Below are 18,012 nucleotides of genomic sequence, written 5' to 3' on the forward strand. Positions count from 1 at the left end.
AAGGAAGGGAATATATATATTTGAAGACTGCGATCGACAAGCTAGCAACGGATACCATCTACTTTGTCCTTAACTGAGGGGCTTCATACCATATGTAGTAATTAAATGATCATGTGTTCACCCGTTGAGGTTCAGGAGTACAGTTTCGCTCTCTTTGTAGTATATGTTTAAAAATAAATAATTAAGTACACTGTTTTAAGCTCACTATAAAACGTATCTCACTAATATATTGTAACTGTTAGAGCCTGTACGTGTTGCTGCGGGAACGAAAAATATAAGAGACTCCCAAAGCTGATGTTATATATATATTATATATAAAAAATGAATGCTTAATTACAGACTTCATTCACAGACAAGAATAAAGTAAGATATCGAATGTTTTTTTGCTTTTGGTAATTAACGAGCTAGGGAGAAAAACCGGAAGTAAATCATAAGATTTATGGTTAAGCTAGCAGATAAAATGGAGAAATATATAAAAGATGTAAATCATCAAAATCTAAAATTTTAAGTGTTATTTGTGATTGAAATTAAAATGTCTCTCAACAAATGAATATTGATATTTTTATTGAATAGTCATATATAATATTAATAATACAAAGAAAGATATAAAAGAATGTATTGAGGGAACACTACTAATTAAAAAAACATTTTTTTACGATGCACTTTCGACATCGGTTCCAACAAAACCGTCTTAGTTATTAAGGCGGTGACAATTTTATAAATATAAGGTTTTCAACAAAAACGATTTTACAAAAACCGTTTTAGAATGGTAGTTTTCTAAGGCGATTTTGTAAAAAATGTCGTAATTGGATGAAAGACTTTTCGTTGTTTCATCTATAAACCTAACTAGACCTTAAACTACTTTCATAAGAACAACCAAAGGTGACCTTTGGAGTTCAGGTCATACGGGTTGTGGAAGCTTCGGGACTCCACCTGACGGCACCATCGACGTTGGGGATTCGTTGGGCTCCATTGTCAGGGTAGCACCAGCGTGGACTTGCCGACCTCCAATATGCAAGTTGTCATAGCAGCGGAACCAGAGCAGCCATCGCGCCGGACTCGCCGAACAGAGCGCGGTTGTCGGCTCGGTTCTTCGCCAATAGCCTCAACTTGGCCATCGCCGATCGCTTCACGGCCACAGATGGCGAGTGCAGTCCGTCAACATAGATCTTGACCATCGGCTAAAAATCCTCTGGCGAAATGCTCTCTATGATCTCGGTGGAGAAGCTCTCCCTTTGGAGAAACCCTAGGCAGGGCTCGTGCTCAGGTTAGGGTTGGTTGTCGATGTGAGGAGCAGCAGGAGGAGGTTGGGAGGAGGAGACGGTGGCGAGCCTTTGGAGCTTGCTGGAGATATCGCTACTACAGGCAGAGAAATCGCTCAGAGCTTGAGAGAGCTCGAGGAGTTGCTGTAAAGTGAAAAGAGAAGATGGAAATAATTTGGTTGTGCATTCATTCAGAAACATAGAGGAAATATATACACAAATATATATCTCTAATTAGATGATTCTACTCCTATAATTCAACAATCTATTCCTACAATCAAGTCATTCTAATATGACTGTTATTATATTTACAGCAAGAATCATGGGATACAATTAACTTTCATAACAACAAGAATCATAGAATATAGTTGACTTTCCTAACACTTCCCCTCAAGTTGGAGAGTGGATATCAAGAACTCCCAACTTGCACTTCATTGTAAGAAAGGATTCCTTCCCTAGTGGTTTAGTGAACACATCGGCAACTTGTTCTGCTAAAGGAACATACTCAGTTGCAACTGAACCATCTTGAATTTTGTCATGAATAAAATGACAATCTATCTCTATGTCGAGTTCTTTCATGAAATACCGGATTAGACGCAATGTGAAGAGCTACTTTGTTGTCACAATACAACAGTGCTGCCCTTGAGTGCAATATCCCCAAATCCTTCAACAATGAACGTAGCCAAGACAACTTGCAACATGCGCTTGTCATAGCTCTATGTTCTGCTTCAGCTGATGATAGAAAAATTGTCTTTTGTCTTTTTGTTCGCCAAGAAATAAGAGAGGATCCCAAAAAAACACAATACCGTGTAATTGATTTTTTGGATATTGGGCAACCTCCCCAATCTGAATCACAAAAAGCACGTAAAGATAAATCATTTTGGGAAGAGAAAAATAAACCTTGACCTGGATTGTTCTTTAGATACCACAATATTCGCATGACAACTTCCATATGAGGTTTGCAAGGAGCATGCATGAATCTACTAAATATGTGCACTGAGTAGGTGATATCCAGACGAGTAACAGTCAAATAAATTAGGCATCCTACAAGTCGCCTATATGGAGATGGATCTTTCAACAATTCTCCTTCATCTGATAATTTTACATTTTGCTCCATGGTAAAGTTCACAGGCTTAGCTCCCAAACATCCTCCATCTTTTAGATTTTCCAAAGCATATTTCCTTTGTGAAATGAATATACCTTTCTTTGACCGAGAAACCTCCATGCCCTAAAAATACTTCAAGTCACTCAAATCTTTAATCCAAAATTGATTATGCAAAAAAAATTTAAGAACAATTATGGCATTGGGATCATTACCAGTTATGAGGATGTCATCAACATAAATCAATAAGGCAACAAATGATTTGCCTTTCTTACATGTAAACAACGAATAATTTTCTTTTGATTGAATAAATCCAGCACCTTGAATAGCCGTAAAGAACTTGGCAAACCATTGGCGAGAGGCTTGTTTTAATCCATATAAGGATTTGTTGAGGCGACACACAAGGTTCTCCCACTGTCGTTGAAAACCAGGAGGAAGAGACATATAAATTTCTTCAGAAAGATCTCCGTGAAGAAATGCATTGTGGACATCAAGTTGATGAAGTGACCAATTTTGAGCAACTGCCAAAGCTAATAAACAACGTATTGTAACCATTTTAGCCGTAGGTGAAAAAGTGTCATGGCAATCAATCCCTTCAAGTTGTGTGTAACCCTTTGCTACTAACTGTGCTTTATAGCATTCAAGAGAACCATATGATTTGCGCTTGATTTTGTAGACCCAACGACAACCAATAGCTTGCTTTCTAGGAGGGAGAGGTGTGAGAAACCAAGTATTATTGGCCTTTAAAGCAACCAACTCAGATTTCATTGCTATTTGCCAATGAGATTGGGAAGCAGCTTGTTCATAACATGTAGGTTCAACATCATTAGTAATAGTAGCAATAAAGGATGTATGTTGTGGTGAGTAACAATCATATGAGATAAAATTGTAGAGAGGATATTGTGTACCATTACTTGGAAAAGATGACATGAATGACAATGATTCGGGAGAACTTACTTGATTACAAACATAATCACTCAAGGCTATAGGGGGAACATGAGCTCTTTGAGAATGACGCAAAGGGGCTGTTGGAGAAGCAGTAGTGACAGGGTTAGATTCCGCATGTGTTGGTTGGATGGGTGAGGAATTTAAGACAACAATGGGTAGGACAGAATCTGTTTTGGTTGGGGAAGGAGAAATGGATTCGTAGAGAGGATATCGTGTACCTTTACTTGGAAAAGATGACGTGAATGACAATGATTCGAGAGAACTTACTTGATTACAAACATAATCACTCAAGGCTATAGGGGGAACATGAGCTCTTTGAGAACGACGCAAAGGGGCTGTTGGAGAAGCAGTAGTGGTAGGGTTAGATTTTGCATGTGTTGGTTGGATGGGTGAGGAATTTAAGACGACAATGGGTAGGACAAAATATGTTTTGGTTGGGGAAGGAGAAATGGATTTGTAGAGAGGATATCGTGTACCTTTACTTGGAAAAGATGACGTGAATGAAAATGATTCGGGAGAACTTACTTGATTACAAACATAATCACTCAAGGCTATAGGGGGGACATGAGCTCTTTGAGAACGACGCAAAGGGGCTGTTGAAGAAGCAGTAGTGGCAGGGTTAGATTCCGCATGTGTTGGTTGGATGGGTGAGGAATTTAAGACAACAATGGGTAGGACAGAATCTGTTTTGGTTGGGGAAGGAGAAATGGATTTGTAGAGAGGATATCGTGTACCTTTACTTGGAAAAGATGACGTGAATGAAAATGATTCGGGAGAACTTACTTGATTACAAACATAATCACTCAAGGCTATAGGGGGGACATGAGCTCTTTGAGAACGACGCAAAGGGGCTGTTGAAGAAGCAGTAGTGGCAGGGTTAGATTCCGCATGTGTTGGTTGGATGGGTGAGGAATTTAAGACGACAATGGGTAGGACAGAATCTGTTTTGGTTGGGGAAGGAGAAATGAATTCGTAGGGAATAATATCCTCGTGGAAAATAACATCACAACTAGTGAAGACTTTATTAGATTCAATATCATATAATTTGTAAGCTCTCTGACCAACTGGATAACCAATAAAAACACATTTGGTGGCACGAGGAGCAAACTTATGGGGTACATGAACATTTGTAGCATAAGCTAGACATTCAAAAACTCTAAGGTGGGAATAAGAGGGAATTTTTTTATAAAGTTTTTCGAAAGGAGTTTGGTGAGAAAGTATAGGTGTGGGCAACCTATTAATTATATGAATAGCAGCAGAGACACATTCTGCCCAAAAGTGTAAAGGGGGCTGAGATTGAAAACGAAGAGCTCGAGCTGACTCAAGGATATGTCTATGTTTGCGCTCAACCACCCCATTTTGTTGAGGTGTGTAAATGCAAGAATGTTGATAATTAGTGCCTTGTTGGGAAAAAAAAATTCTTGCATAGAGAAAAACTTTCCTCCATTGTCAACCCAAATATTTTTTATTGTAGTATTGAATTGGGTTTTCACATAAGAGAAAAAATTGGTTAGAAATTTTTTTGTCTCACTTTTATGATGCATTAGAAAAACCCAAGTAAAACAAGAAAAGTCATCCACAATAGTCAAAAAATATTTTGCACCAGAAAGGGAAGAAACTTTGAAAGGCCCCCAAATATCACAATGTATTAATTCAAAAGGTTAATCAGAGGAAATAGAACTTGTGGAAAAAAGAAGCCTAGTTTGTTTTGCAAGAGCACAAATAGTACAATCATTATTTTGCTTAAAAGGGAAATGAAGGAAGTTTTTGGCCATAAAGTCTAATCGAAAAGAGGATAAGTGTCCCAGACGTCTATGCCACAAGATACTTGAGGTGTTTGAAGTGGAGGCAGCTTTGATGGTATTTACTTTGTGTGTCTTATTCATTGAAACCAAGTAATAGAGTCCATCTCATTGTTCACCCAAACCAATCGTCATCCCCGTCATCAAATCCTACAAAATACATAATTGAGGGGAAAATGTTACTGAACAATTTAATTCTCTTGTGACTCGACTCACAGACATCAAATCCACCTTACAAGATGGCACCCCAAGTACATTCTTCAAATAAATAATATGACTCAAAGGTAAATTTCCAGTAGAAATAATTGGAGCTTGATCTCCATTTGGCATAACAATTGATGGTAAACAAGTGTTTTCTTTATTGTTGACAAGTAGAGATGGAGAAAAAGTTATGTGATTTGTTGGATCACTATCAGTTATCAACTTAGGTGAGGATAAACCTAAAGAAAGATTGACATTATTTGTCTTGGGAGCAACTAATTGAGATGCTCCATTGCCCTACATAATAGACAAAATTTGTTGTAATTGTAATTGTAATTCAGTCAATCCATTCACAAAGGGTTGAACATGTGCTAATGGGGTTTCTTTGACATTATTTGTTGAAGATTGATTGTTGTCGTTGGACTTGAAATGATAGTTCGTGGTATGCTTGGATTGTCCTAGTGGATAACCATGTAACTTCCAACATGTCTCCCTTGTGTGATGATCTCTGTCACAGTGGGAACAATGCAACGGTTTACGATTATTGGAATTGGGACGAGAAGATTGGCCATATTTGTGTCGAATAGCAAGGGTTGTTGGTTCCTCCTTTTGGACAGTCATGGTAGAAGCTTCAATAGTCTCTCTTCTTGTACCCAAATTTCGTTGCTTTTATTCTTGAATGATGGAAGAATAAGCGTGTGAAACATCAGGTAGAGGATTCATCAAAAGGAGTTGACCACGAACAACACTATAAGATTCATTCAACCCCATGAGAAATTGCATCAACTTGTGTCTTTTGTTGTTTGCTCCACATGTGCAAATAACATCATTGTAGGATCCTAACTCATCCCACAATTTTTTTAACTTTGTATAGTATGCAACAACTATCATTTGATCTTGAGTAAGGAAAGCAATCTCTCTCTCGATCTGGAAAATGCGTGGTGCGTTGCTTTGAAAGAAACGATTTTGAAGATCTTCCCAAACTTCATGAGCAGTGCCATAAAAAATAAAAGTATCTGCAATATCAGGGGTCAATGAATTAAGAATCCATGACAAAACCATATCATTGCATTTTTTCCATGTTGCGTAGTGTTCTAGTTTGGTTTTGGCAGATAGTGCTTTGAGGGTTCCATCAACAAAACCAAATTTAGATTTTTCATTCAATGAGATGGTAGCGGCTCGATGCCAAGTCGAATAATTGTCGCCATCGAGAGATTTAGAAACAAGAACCATTCCAAGATGATCGGAATGGTGAAGAGAGTAAGAGCTATTGGAATCAAATTTGTTTCCATCATTGGCCATAATGGTTTAGAAACTAAAAAATATTTGAAAGGTACAAAAAATGGGAAAGAGAAAGAGCAGATCGTTACCACTCTGATACCATATAAAGTGACAAGAGAAGATGGAAATAATTTAGTTGTGCATTCATTCAGAAACAAAGAGGAAATATATACACAAATACATATATCTAATTAGATGATTCTACTCATATAACTCAACAATCTATTCCTACAATCAAGCCATTCTAATATGACTAATATGACTGTTACCATATTTACAGCAAGAATCATGGGATACAATTAACTCTCATAACAACAAGAATCATAGAATATAGTTGACTTTCCTAACAGTTGCTCCATTAGCGAACCGGTTAAGTTTTCGGAGATGCACGTAGCACAGTCGTGTTGGAATAGTTTGGAGCGCATCGTTCGCATGGACTTCCCGATGATGGTTCGATGAGTTTTGGTTGTTTCATTGGAATCTTTCTCCAGGGAAACCATTCTCACGGATGAGATAGTAGATTTTATGGATGAGTCTCTTTAATACTTCAGCTGATATTTGATATGTCCTAGCACACAAAGATAGAGAAAGAGAGAGAAGAAGAACGAATGCTTTTATAGAGGCCAATAATTTTTCAAAATGAATGAATAAAATTAAAAAGGCTGGTTTTTACTACAATCACTTCTTCAATAGGATAACAAATACCCTCATATCCTAAATCTTTGCGTCCCTCACCGATTGACCGTTAATGTAATGTTCTTCATCATTTCTTCCTTCTTGAGTAGAGTAAATTCTTTTAATGTCATCTTGTTCCTATTACATCTTCTTTCAATGTCCTTTCCTTCTTTTTATAACATTTTATTTAATACATATTATTAATTTGTTTGATTATACTTACAATCATATATTTTAAATTGAACTAAACATTAAAAATTTAACACATTAGTTCATGATAAAAAAAACCTATCAAGAGAATACACGGACTCTATAAGAAGAATTGTGTCCTTCCTCAAATTTTTATAATATTATATTTGTTAACAAAAATAAATATAAAATTTACTGTCAACATAAGGATTAGAAATTACATTGATAGCATAGTTATATTTATGGTTAATTTGGAATCACATTTGATTAGACACCAAATTAATCTGAATTGAATTATATAAAATTGTTGTGGGTAACAATTTTCTCTCTCTGAATTTATATATGTGTATATTATTTCCGACCTGACCGAGCTAATTAAGCATATCAGATTTTAAATATAAACTAATTGATGCCTAGTAATTAGTCAATTCTTTTGAGATGAGATTTGATTTAGTTTTAAATCCCAAAAAGCATGGTATTTTATTATTTTAGTACCTATTTAACTTTTTTTACTTTTAATCTCTTAATGGTTCTTTAATAAAGATTCAAAACATGTGGTTTTCGTAATTTTTAAATGAATAAAAAAATATACGGAAACTAAATCCAAATTCCAAATTCCAAATCATCAAATTTTCATAGATAAAAAATATATTTTAATCCATTAATATATTTGATATTAATATTATGTTCTATATCTATTCTATAACAATATTATGTTCTATATCTATATCTTTTTAATAAGGATTTAATGTACATATTTAGTTAGATTAAATTGTCCTTTAAACTCTTCCTAAATTATTCTTTTGGTGATCTTTAACTGTCTTTTACTTTCTTAAGTTCTCATTTTCTTTTTTAGGTTTTTTTTTCCATCTCACTCCATAAACTACCTATTGCCTCTAGTCTTTCTTTTCTCTCTCTCTCACGTCCTACAATACATTTTGGTATATAAGTTGCTTCGTTAAGAGGAAAGAAAATCGCACCTTTATTTTTCTCTCTCCCATTCCACAACACTTTAAGGCTAACCACTTGAAAGGTGTAAAGTAAATAGAAATTGTATGATTTGTGTTATCTCCTTCTCTCTCTATCCGTCTTCATTTTCTATTTATTTCCAATTACTTCAAATTTTTATTTACATAAATGATTGTATTTTATATTTGGAAAATGTGTATCATATGCAATCACTTTTAAATTTTTATTTTTATTTTGGTCACTGATATGTTCATATTACTTTTCTCAGAAAGTAGAAGATCTTAAGGAGTCAAGCGCCAAACAAAGTGAAGTTGGAACTCCGTGTCAACATTTTGCGTAAGATTTGCATGAGGGTTGGGCAAGTAAAAGAGTTACAACTCTGTACATTGCATAAAAGTTGTTTGTACGTGGATCATGAGGCAAGTGACTGATCTTTTTCTAATCTCTAATTCGTGTTAATATACTTTTTGAATTTTTTAATTATTTTCTTTTCTTCTATCTCTATAATAATAATAATGAACTTTTATGGAAATTTAAAAGATTATTTATCTCAATAATTTTTTCTCATGTTTTTTTCATTGTTTTCCTTCTGACAATGTATTGTCATCTCTAAAAAACCAAGCTTTAAAAGTGTTCATTATTTTTAACTCATGATAATTGTTATTTTTAAAACTACTCCGTTCGAATATGTGTCCACGCGCGTATCATGATGGTATAACTGTCCATTTTAAAATTGTTCATGCAAATCAGTTTTAACAAAAACACATATCAAAATTACAAGTAATTTCTTTTTAATTTGTTAATTTTTTCATCTCTAAGAAATTTATTTTCAAAACTGTCCTTTTTTATAACATCAATTAATATATTTAGGTTTAATTAAATTTTCATAAAAAATAGATCATTTTTAAATTATTATCTAACATTCAATTTTTTTTTCACCTAAGTATCCAAAAAAATTTATATTTCAATTTAATACAAGTCGTTAGTTCCATTTCATCAAGTAATTCAGTAATGATGTGGTGGACAGAGTCTCACGCCATCATTCCTTATCACTTACATCTCATTGTCACATACGTCATTTAAGGTGATGACGTGATAATGACATGTTAGTGATTAGGTTTAATGATGTGACATTCTTTGTAACGTCATTAATTAACGAAATGAGATTAACGATAAATAGTAAATTGAAACATAAATTTTTTCCTAGTTATTTGATAAAAAATAAATTTTTAGGTAATAATATGAAAACGACCTATTTTCATATATGAAAAACATATTTAAATCATATATAATTGGTACTTTGCGGTCTATGATCAATATATGTATGCAACATGTTATGCCTTTGCTCCTTCTTCCTTCATTATTATTCTCTTGACCCAAAATATATATTCCACCATTTAATGTTATTGAGTTCTCTTTTAGTTTTGTTCATATATTAATACCCATCTTAACTCTTTAATTTCACCTTTAATACTATCTTATTAATTTATTTAAGTTGTTTAATCATGATAAATTGATAGGTGAGTTATTGCACATTTCAAATGGTGTTTTGTTTATTCCTATCAATAAAAAATATCTTATTAATTTAATGTATTTCTTATTTTGAATAAGGAATTATCTTAAAAAAATAAATAGGATAAAGTTTTTAAATCTATATAAAAATAAATTACATATATATGTTCATCAAGTTATTTTAATTTTTTGACAAGTTTACAAATTTATTTGATCAAATAAAAGTGTTTAAGAAACAATTTTTTCTTATTGACTTGTAAGATTTACTTTTAAACATAACTTAAATTTATGATTACCATTTTTATTTTTATTTTCAATAAAATAATACAATTTATCATTTTATTTGTAATTAAATTATTTATTTTGATAAAAATCCTCTTTATCATTTGTTAACTAAAAAATTGTTAATTAGATTAACTTAAATATATTTTTAATATCTAAAAAATTAATCATTTTCATATTACTATCTAAAAATTGATTTTTTTTTATCAAATAACTATTTGAAAAAAAATTTATATTTCAATTTACTATCTGTCAAACCATCACATCATCACTTAACAAAAGAGTATTAACGATAAGTAATAAATTAAATAATAATTTTTTTCCAAATACTTAATTGAAAGAAAAATAAAATTTATATAATAATCTAAAAATGATATTTTTTTCAGATATAAAAAACTTAATTAACTCATATATTTATAACTTATGAAATTCATCATAATCTGAGTCCTTTTTTTTTCATAAAAGATTTAAGATCTGACCTCTATTTTGAACCAACTCACATCTATCAAGGCAGCCCATCATATTCGACCTGTTTAGACATCGCTGGAACTCACAAGTCCTTTTACATGAGCTATTGAAAACTTTATAAAATTTATTAAGTTTGATGATAAAAAAAAAAAAAAATTCATTTTGACCAGATACTAAGATACTACAGAGAGCATTAATTTTATTTCACTTATGAGGGGAGGGGAGTAAAACAACATTTATCAACTACTATTTGTTAGCCTATCGAAGAAGATAGTAGTGCAAGACAAAACATTCATTCAACCTAAATGTGCAAGCGGGCGTTATAAAATCATAAAACCAGTATTTAAGCATTAATATATGCGCTTAAAGGCGAAACTGTATCTAACTTATAGATAGCAGTGCAAGACAAAACATTCATTCAACCTAAATGTGCAATCTACAATTCAACTAACTAATAATAATAGTTGCATGGAAAGAGAAAGTAGAAACAACCCTTGCAGAATACTGAATATGCCTCAATCAAGCAAATCGGAAACTGGATTTTTCCTAAATGCATCAACTAGAAACAACTGGTTAGCCAATGTTTTGTTGGGAAATAGGTTATCAGCTTTCATCCTCTCTCTGATCCCATACGCTGGAACCTTGGCGTTTACATATGCCTGCATTAGAACTTTGAACTGACTTATTCGAGACGTATAACCAGCTTGTCTCATTTTAAGGAAAATCTTCTCCGAGTTATGGACGTCACCCCTCTTTGCATACTGCTCTAAAATATCCAAATAGGTGGTAAACATTGGCTGCAGCTGACTCTGTTGGATTGCCTTCTGCAAAACAGAGTCTGCCTTCTCAACTTCCCCAGCTTGGATATACAGTTTCACAAGTGCATTCCATGTCAATGGGCCTATCCTCAGCCCACTATCTGCCATTCGCTTGATAAGATCCTTACCCTTCGCTAGCATTTTATTATTTGCATAAATCTTCAGAAGAATTGAGTAGTTTTTGGAATTAAGTTTCCATTTCTTTGACGCCATCTCAAAAACTGCCTCAGCTTCTTCAATTTTCTCTAACTTTCCCCAAGCTTCAACTGCAGCCAGGCAGTCATCAACTCGAGGTTTTGATTCACAGACCTTCCAAATTCTCTCCACTTCATCAGCCTTTCCCAGGTTTGCATAAAGGCGGAGCAAAGTTGCACACACCCACTGTTTCTCTTCCAAGTTTTCACCTTCAATCTCCTTCAATATAGCTTCAGCTTTTTCTTTAAGCCCAGCTGAGGTGTAATGCCTAGCCAAGAGTGCCTGTAATCGAATGTCTGGTTCAAAGCCTTCTTCTTTCATGGTCTCAAACACTTGCTCCATTCCAGCAATATCATTGGAATGGCCCTTTGAGTCTATTAAGATTCTGTAAGTAAAAAGAGAAGGTTTGACATTCTCCTTTTCCATCAGCAGTAAAACATCAGCTATTTTCTTCTTGTCCAACTTCTTATACAAAAGCAGCAACTGGTTACAAGCAAACACTGTAAGTGGTAAATCCAAGTCCTTCATTTTGTTGAATATTTTCTCTGATGCGATCAAATTGTTCTGACTAGCACAGTTAGCCAGTAACGTTCGGTATAATAGCTCACCTCTAAAAGATTCTGGAACACTCTCAATGTATTTCTCTGCCTGTGGGAGGCCACGCAACTTGGCAATCAAATCAAGTTGAGAAGCATAATCACTCTCCATAAATTCAAGCTTCTTGTTTGACTCTAACCACTGAAAGAGCTACAGTTCCAACAAAAAAAAAAAAACAATAACATTACAGTATAAAGCATCATATTGGAAAATTGGAAACTAAAGAAAAATATAAATATACAGTAACAATGTTAATCAGTCAAACAAATATAATAGTTATTACGACATAGAATACATTTATGGAACACTCCATGTAAGACAATATGCCTGCTTTATCAACTGAAGAAAAATTACAAGCTACTAAAAGCATTTGCAACATATCAATATGCAGGGGAAAAAACAAAAATAAAACCATTCCCCCTATTCTGCAGTCCTAACCATAGTTTTCAAATCCTGGATAATGGAGCGGAGGGCTAACCATAAAAATGTTAAATAAGTTTTAGAGATTCTACCATTTAAGTTATGTTACGGGTATGTTTAATTCTAAGTAGGCAGTAAAAGCATGCCTATAATAGTTTTCTCTGAATATTTTCATTAATATTTAAACTATATAAGATGAACACTTTAAATGAGTTGTCCAAATTATTGGCTAGTCTAAGTTTTGAGAACTGAATTGATGGAAGAATGGAAGGGTCATGTTATTGATCCCAACAACAACAACTGGCTTTGTGGTTTGGTTCTCTTCTCTCAAGGTTCTTATCACTTCACAAAAAGATAGCCCAATGTTTGAGCACTTAATTTTATTTGATTCCTAAATCATACCCCCTATTTGGTTACATCACTGTAGCTGGGAGAGGAGATAAAATTTTAAAAAATTCAGTGGGTCTCACACTGCCACTATACTACTTTAATTCAAAAATTTACTCTCTATTCCATTCCATTCCACTCCCTTCAACCAAAATGACCTTTTTTTTGAAAGAAAAAAATCAAGGAATTTCATTAATTATGGTATTGTAAATACAAGTAGGAGTAGTCGTGACAACTGAGTCTAGCATGACATTGCTACCTTACAGCAAGAGTATGAGCTGCAATATTTGCTTGCCTCTTAACAAACATAACTCTAGGGTTTTGATACTGTGTAAGAAGGTAAATACACTCATGAATAATTACACCAACTTTTGGACAATCTTGGCCTGAACTGTTGAGCCTATCCACCACCGTTTTGCAGTCTAATTCGAACTCCACATGGATAATACCATAATCAGCCATCCATCCATCATAAATCACTAGTTGATGTTGGATCTCCAACAATTTCCAGTTTAGCTCTTCGTGGTACCTTTGAAAATCTGTAATGTTTCTCTGACTTGAATCTTAGTAAAGTGTAAATCTTTAGTTTAAAATTTTCACTTTTGTTCTGTAAATTAGGCAACAAAAAAAAAACAAAAAGAAGCATAGCATGGTGCGAGACACTGGCATTGTTTTGCTTCAGATAAAAGCACTAGAAGTATTATAACAAACAAACTTGAAACACCCAAAAGTATGAAGCAGTTGGCAAACAGCGGAATAATTTAAATGTTTAACTGAATAAATCAGAAGCAGATATAGGTTTGATTAATTTTTACCTGGAAAGCCCTGCCATACATTTTACGTCTCCGAAGCTCACGCACGGCCAAAAAGATCTCCTTCCGACTTAGTTCTTTCCCTTGCCCAGCCCACTTACTGAGAGCAGAATCAACGGACAAACCAGGAGCATTTAAAATTACCTTGAATAGTTTCAATTGAGTCCATCTAGCTTGTGATTTTTTCTTGGTTGGATCAATCTCAGCATCTGATAACTCCAGCTCATCATGTGGTTTTTCGCCATCCTCATCCCCGTCAGACAGATCAGCATCAGATTCATCATTACTTCCGTGTATCTCCAAATCATCATCATCGTCTTTCGTGCTGCTAGCACCGGCTTGCGAGGAAAGTTCGTGCCTGCCCACAGCAAATTTCAGGGACACACGACCCATGCCAGCCGACAGAAATCTACCATAAGTGATTTGACGAGACTGAGGGATACCAGCCTCATTTTCCTCACTAGTGGTTGCCACTAATTTGACAGCAGAAGCACGGCTAGCTCCCGCGTTAACTCCTCGCCTCGTACTGCGATAAGCAGCAACCACAAATTAATCAGAAACAAAATCCTAATTCATAAAATCGATGCGAGAAGAGATTTCGTATTCATCGCTCGCAACTTTGAGAATGAAAGAGAGTTAGTTACCTGAGACGAAAAGAAGCTCGACGAAGTGTCCACATGGTGAAAGCAGAGGGTATTCGAGAAAAAATGGAAATGAATAGAAAATAAATAGAGGCTGAGGCTGAGGCTGGACGCTTAAACCCTAACTATAAACCCTCTCCGTCGTCTTATATTAGGTCAGGTGCTAAACCCTCTCCAACTCCCACTCATAGAAATACTTAATTCTTATTTATTACTATTATTATTATAAAAATAAAATTAGCTCCAAATTTAAAATTTTTTTGTTAGAATATAAAATTGTAATTCTTAGTTTCAATACAATTCTAGTACTCGTGTATGATGCAATATTATTATCATGGTTAATAAATAGTGAAATTTCACACCAATATAATAAAATATATTTTTAATAATGCAATAAGTTTTTTTGCGTGATTTTTTAAGAAACTCATAATTTAAGAGATAAACAACCTCTTATTGCCAACAAGTTTCCTTGATCTCAATAAGTCTTTGAAGAAAGTATAATTTCTCTCTTTTAGAGAAAAAAATACAATATGAAGTTCTTAGAAGGATCCTTAATTGATTTGCAAGTATTTGGTCAATGATTTATTTTTGAGAGGATATGACAATAAGCTGAGAAACTCTCAAAAAATTTCATAAACAAGTCACATATTTATAGGTCCTTGATGGCTTTTAAAAAACTTACGAAGGGATGTAACTTTTTAGAGTAACTTATAAAATTTCCTCATTACTAATTGATTATAACTCTTTGGTAATCGATTACACAGTTATTTAATGAGGAGTTATGACTTTTTAAGATAGTAATCAATGACAGACAAGTGGTAATCAATTACAGTTTTCAAATTTCAAATTTTCTAAAAAAAACTTTTTAAAATAATTTTGCTCTTGGCAGTGGAAAAATTCTTTTTCAGAAAATGTTAATATTTTAAAACCTTTTATAATCAATTTAAAAACTATGTTGTGAGACCAAATCTTTGCAATCATTAAGAGACTCTTTTAACAAAGATAGATTAAGATTTAGCTTTCTTTTTTATCTTTATTTTCTTGGTCTTGATTTGGACTTGAAATAAAAACTTGTGTTGCTTTTGTTTTGGCATCATCAAAACCTTTATACACATACATTAAGCAAAGAAGAGCAACCATTAAGAGTCATTTCGTCATTCCATCTCCATTCTTCTTCTCCCCATCATCTTTTTACAATTGTAAAGCTTCTCGTGACAATGAGAGACTAAATCACTCATTGTTGGGAGTTTAGGAGTCAAATACTCTTGATGTAAAGATTTTTACTATCTATTTAATGTTATTTCAATTTCATTGTCTCTTTTTTGTGTTTATTTTCATGTTGTAGTCTGATCACCCATATTCATGTATGTGTTTTAGAGTTTAGACATTGGGAAATGTTTAATCTCTTGGGAAAGGGCATTTAAATAATTCATCTTTAGGGATAAAATGACATTGTTTAGCCTGTTTTATGCATCTCCGCTAATAATGTAATTTAACTAGTTTATTCTCTTAAGGGATTAGGAGAGGAATTAGGTAAATTAGACTCTTTCATATGAGAGATCATAGCTAGGATATATGAGTGGGTATAGGTAACAATTGGATTAGTATTAAATAGAGAAAAAATATTAACATTACATCGAAGGTAGTTTGGTAGGCTAGACCCCAACAAATCCATATTCTGAATCAACCGTTGCTTCATCGCTTCGAGTGTGTGTTTTTCTTCCTTTGCATGCGTTAGATTATTAGTTTAATATTATGTCAATTTATTTTATTGTCCTTTTTCACAATTATTTGAATTAATTCATTAATTGTTTGATAATTGGATACACACCAATCTAAGTACAAACAAAGTTCATGTGGACTCGACACTCGAACTTCCGTTTTACTTTACTACTTGGGACAATTTGATGCACTTGCTAATGAGTTAACAAAAGGAGTAGGTTTGATGATCAAGATTGAGAGTACCAGATTCTATTTATAGAGCTTTGTCCATCACAAAGCTCAACAGAATGTGGGTATGGATATTAAGATCATGGGTTGTTGCTGAACGTTACATAAATGGGTTGAATGCGGACAGAAAATGGATCATGTACAAAAATCCACTTCCCATAAAAATCGCAACAAAATACAGTTCGGGAAAATAGGAATTGAAAAACTAAAAATTCCAACAATATTGGGATGATGGCAGGGCAGATATAGTGGGGTGGCCACTAGTCAGATCATACAGGAAAAACAACCTGCAGGAGGGTAATCAAGGGCATGGGATCGAGTGAGTATGGATGGAGCCCCTTACCTAAGAAAGATTGATTTGAGAGTCTATGTTCAAGCTTTAGAGACCATGTTCAAGTTGACCATAGGTGAGAGATAAGAGAATTTCATTTGCTTTTGGATACACTATAGCCCAATATTGTCTTCTTTTTGTTGTTGTGGTGGTGGTGAATGAAATTATTTTTTATGATGAAAATAACCTGAATTGGTTTTAGTTGTTTCTTCAGGTGAGTACTCTAAAAGAGAGGGTTATAAGGGATCTGAATATGCACCTACATATGAAGACAAGGATGGTGACTGGATGCTAGTTGGAGATGTTCCATTGGAGTCAGTTCTCTTTCTCTTTCTGTGTGTGTTTTGTTCATATCATCATATGTTTAGTTTGTCTCTTAGCTATACACATATTTTCAACCTCACAAAGCTTGCTTTTTATTTGTTTTCTGCAGCATGTTTATGACTTCCTGCAAAAGGCTGAGTCATGTGAAAGGCTCAAAAGCTAGAGGGCTTGGTTGTGGTGTATGAGAAACAGTTAATTTACTATGGCTATGATGAGGAAATTAAATCATTCTTTCAGCAATTCGGTTCTTGGACCTAAGGGATGTTGAATCAATGCTTTGCTATCACCATGCCAATCAAACTAGGGAGATGGAAGACTCTTTCTACAAGTTTTGTCAATATTTCTGGTTATTAATTTTAGAATATGTGATGGGGATTGCTATATATGTTGTTGTTTCCATTGAACCATATCAAGAGGAACCTCAGAAATTTGTCTTAAACGAAGTTTGTTTACATCAAATATTCATGTAATACTTTGCAATTCAATGGACACAAAATTTACTATGTGCATGTTTAAATTTCGTGGATGATGTAAAAGTGACTTCTAACGCGATTTTAGATAACCTCTATAAGAAATTAACTTTCTATTTCTTAAAATGGTTAAAAGTTACTTTTAACATGATATGTGTTGTGAGCCAAATCCAGAATCTCTTGCTCTTAATAATTTCTTATTTACTTTGAAATCTGTTTCATAATCCATTTACAATCCTTTATTACTTTATAAAAAAAATAGATGACTTGGCTTATGGAAGCGGATCTGATCCGTCCCAGAAAACATGTTATGGTGTCGTCATTTTTCATTGTAATATTAATTGGTCTTATCATCACCAATCCCACCTACACACAA

The 18,012-nt window shown here is 33.8% G+C and overlaps 1 protein-coding gene and 2 pseudogenes across 1 annotated transcript; 1 reads left to right on the forward strand and 2 right to left on the reverse strand.

The window, feature by feature from the left end:
* Positions 1-1,268: 1,268 nt before the first annotated feature.
* Positions 1,269-6,617, reverse strand: LOC114370060 (annotated as a pseudogene).
* A 4,369-nt stretch (positions 6,618-10,986) lies between these two features.
* Positions 10,987-14,719, reverse strand: LOC114372292 (pentatricopeptide repeat-containing protein At1g80270, mitochondrial-like). Its single transcript, XM_028329778.1, has 3 exons — positions 14,565-14,719; positions 13,924-14,446; positions 10,987-12,451 (listed from the first exon to the last, which is right to left on the reverse strand). Exons 1-3 carry the CDS (start codon positions 14,597-14,599, stop codon positions 11,207-11,209), a joined length of 1,803 nt encoding a protein of 600 aa, XP_028185579.1. The 5' UTR covers positions 14,600-14,719; the 3' UTR covers positions 10,987-11,206.
* A 1,851-nt stretch (positions 14,720-16,570) lies between these two features.
* On the forward strand, positions 16,571-17,576 carry LOC114370062 (annotated as a pseudogene).
* The last annotated feature ends 436 nt before the right edge of the window (positions 17,577-18,012 follow it).

This window comes from Glycine soja, chromosome 10 (genome assembly GCF_004193775.1).
Source record: "Glycine soja cultivar W05 chromosome 10, ASM419377v2, whole genome shotgun sequence".
Lineage (NCBI taxonomy): Eukaryota > Viridiplantae > Streptophyta > Magnoliopsida > Fabales > Fabaceae > Glycine > Glycine soja.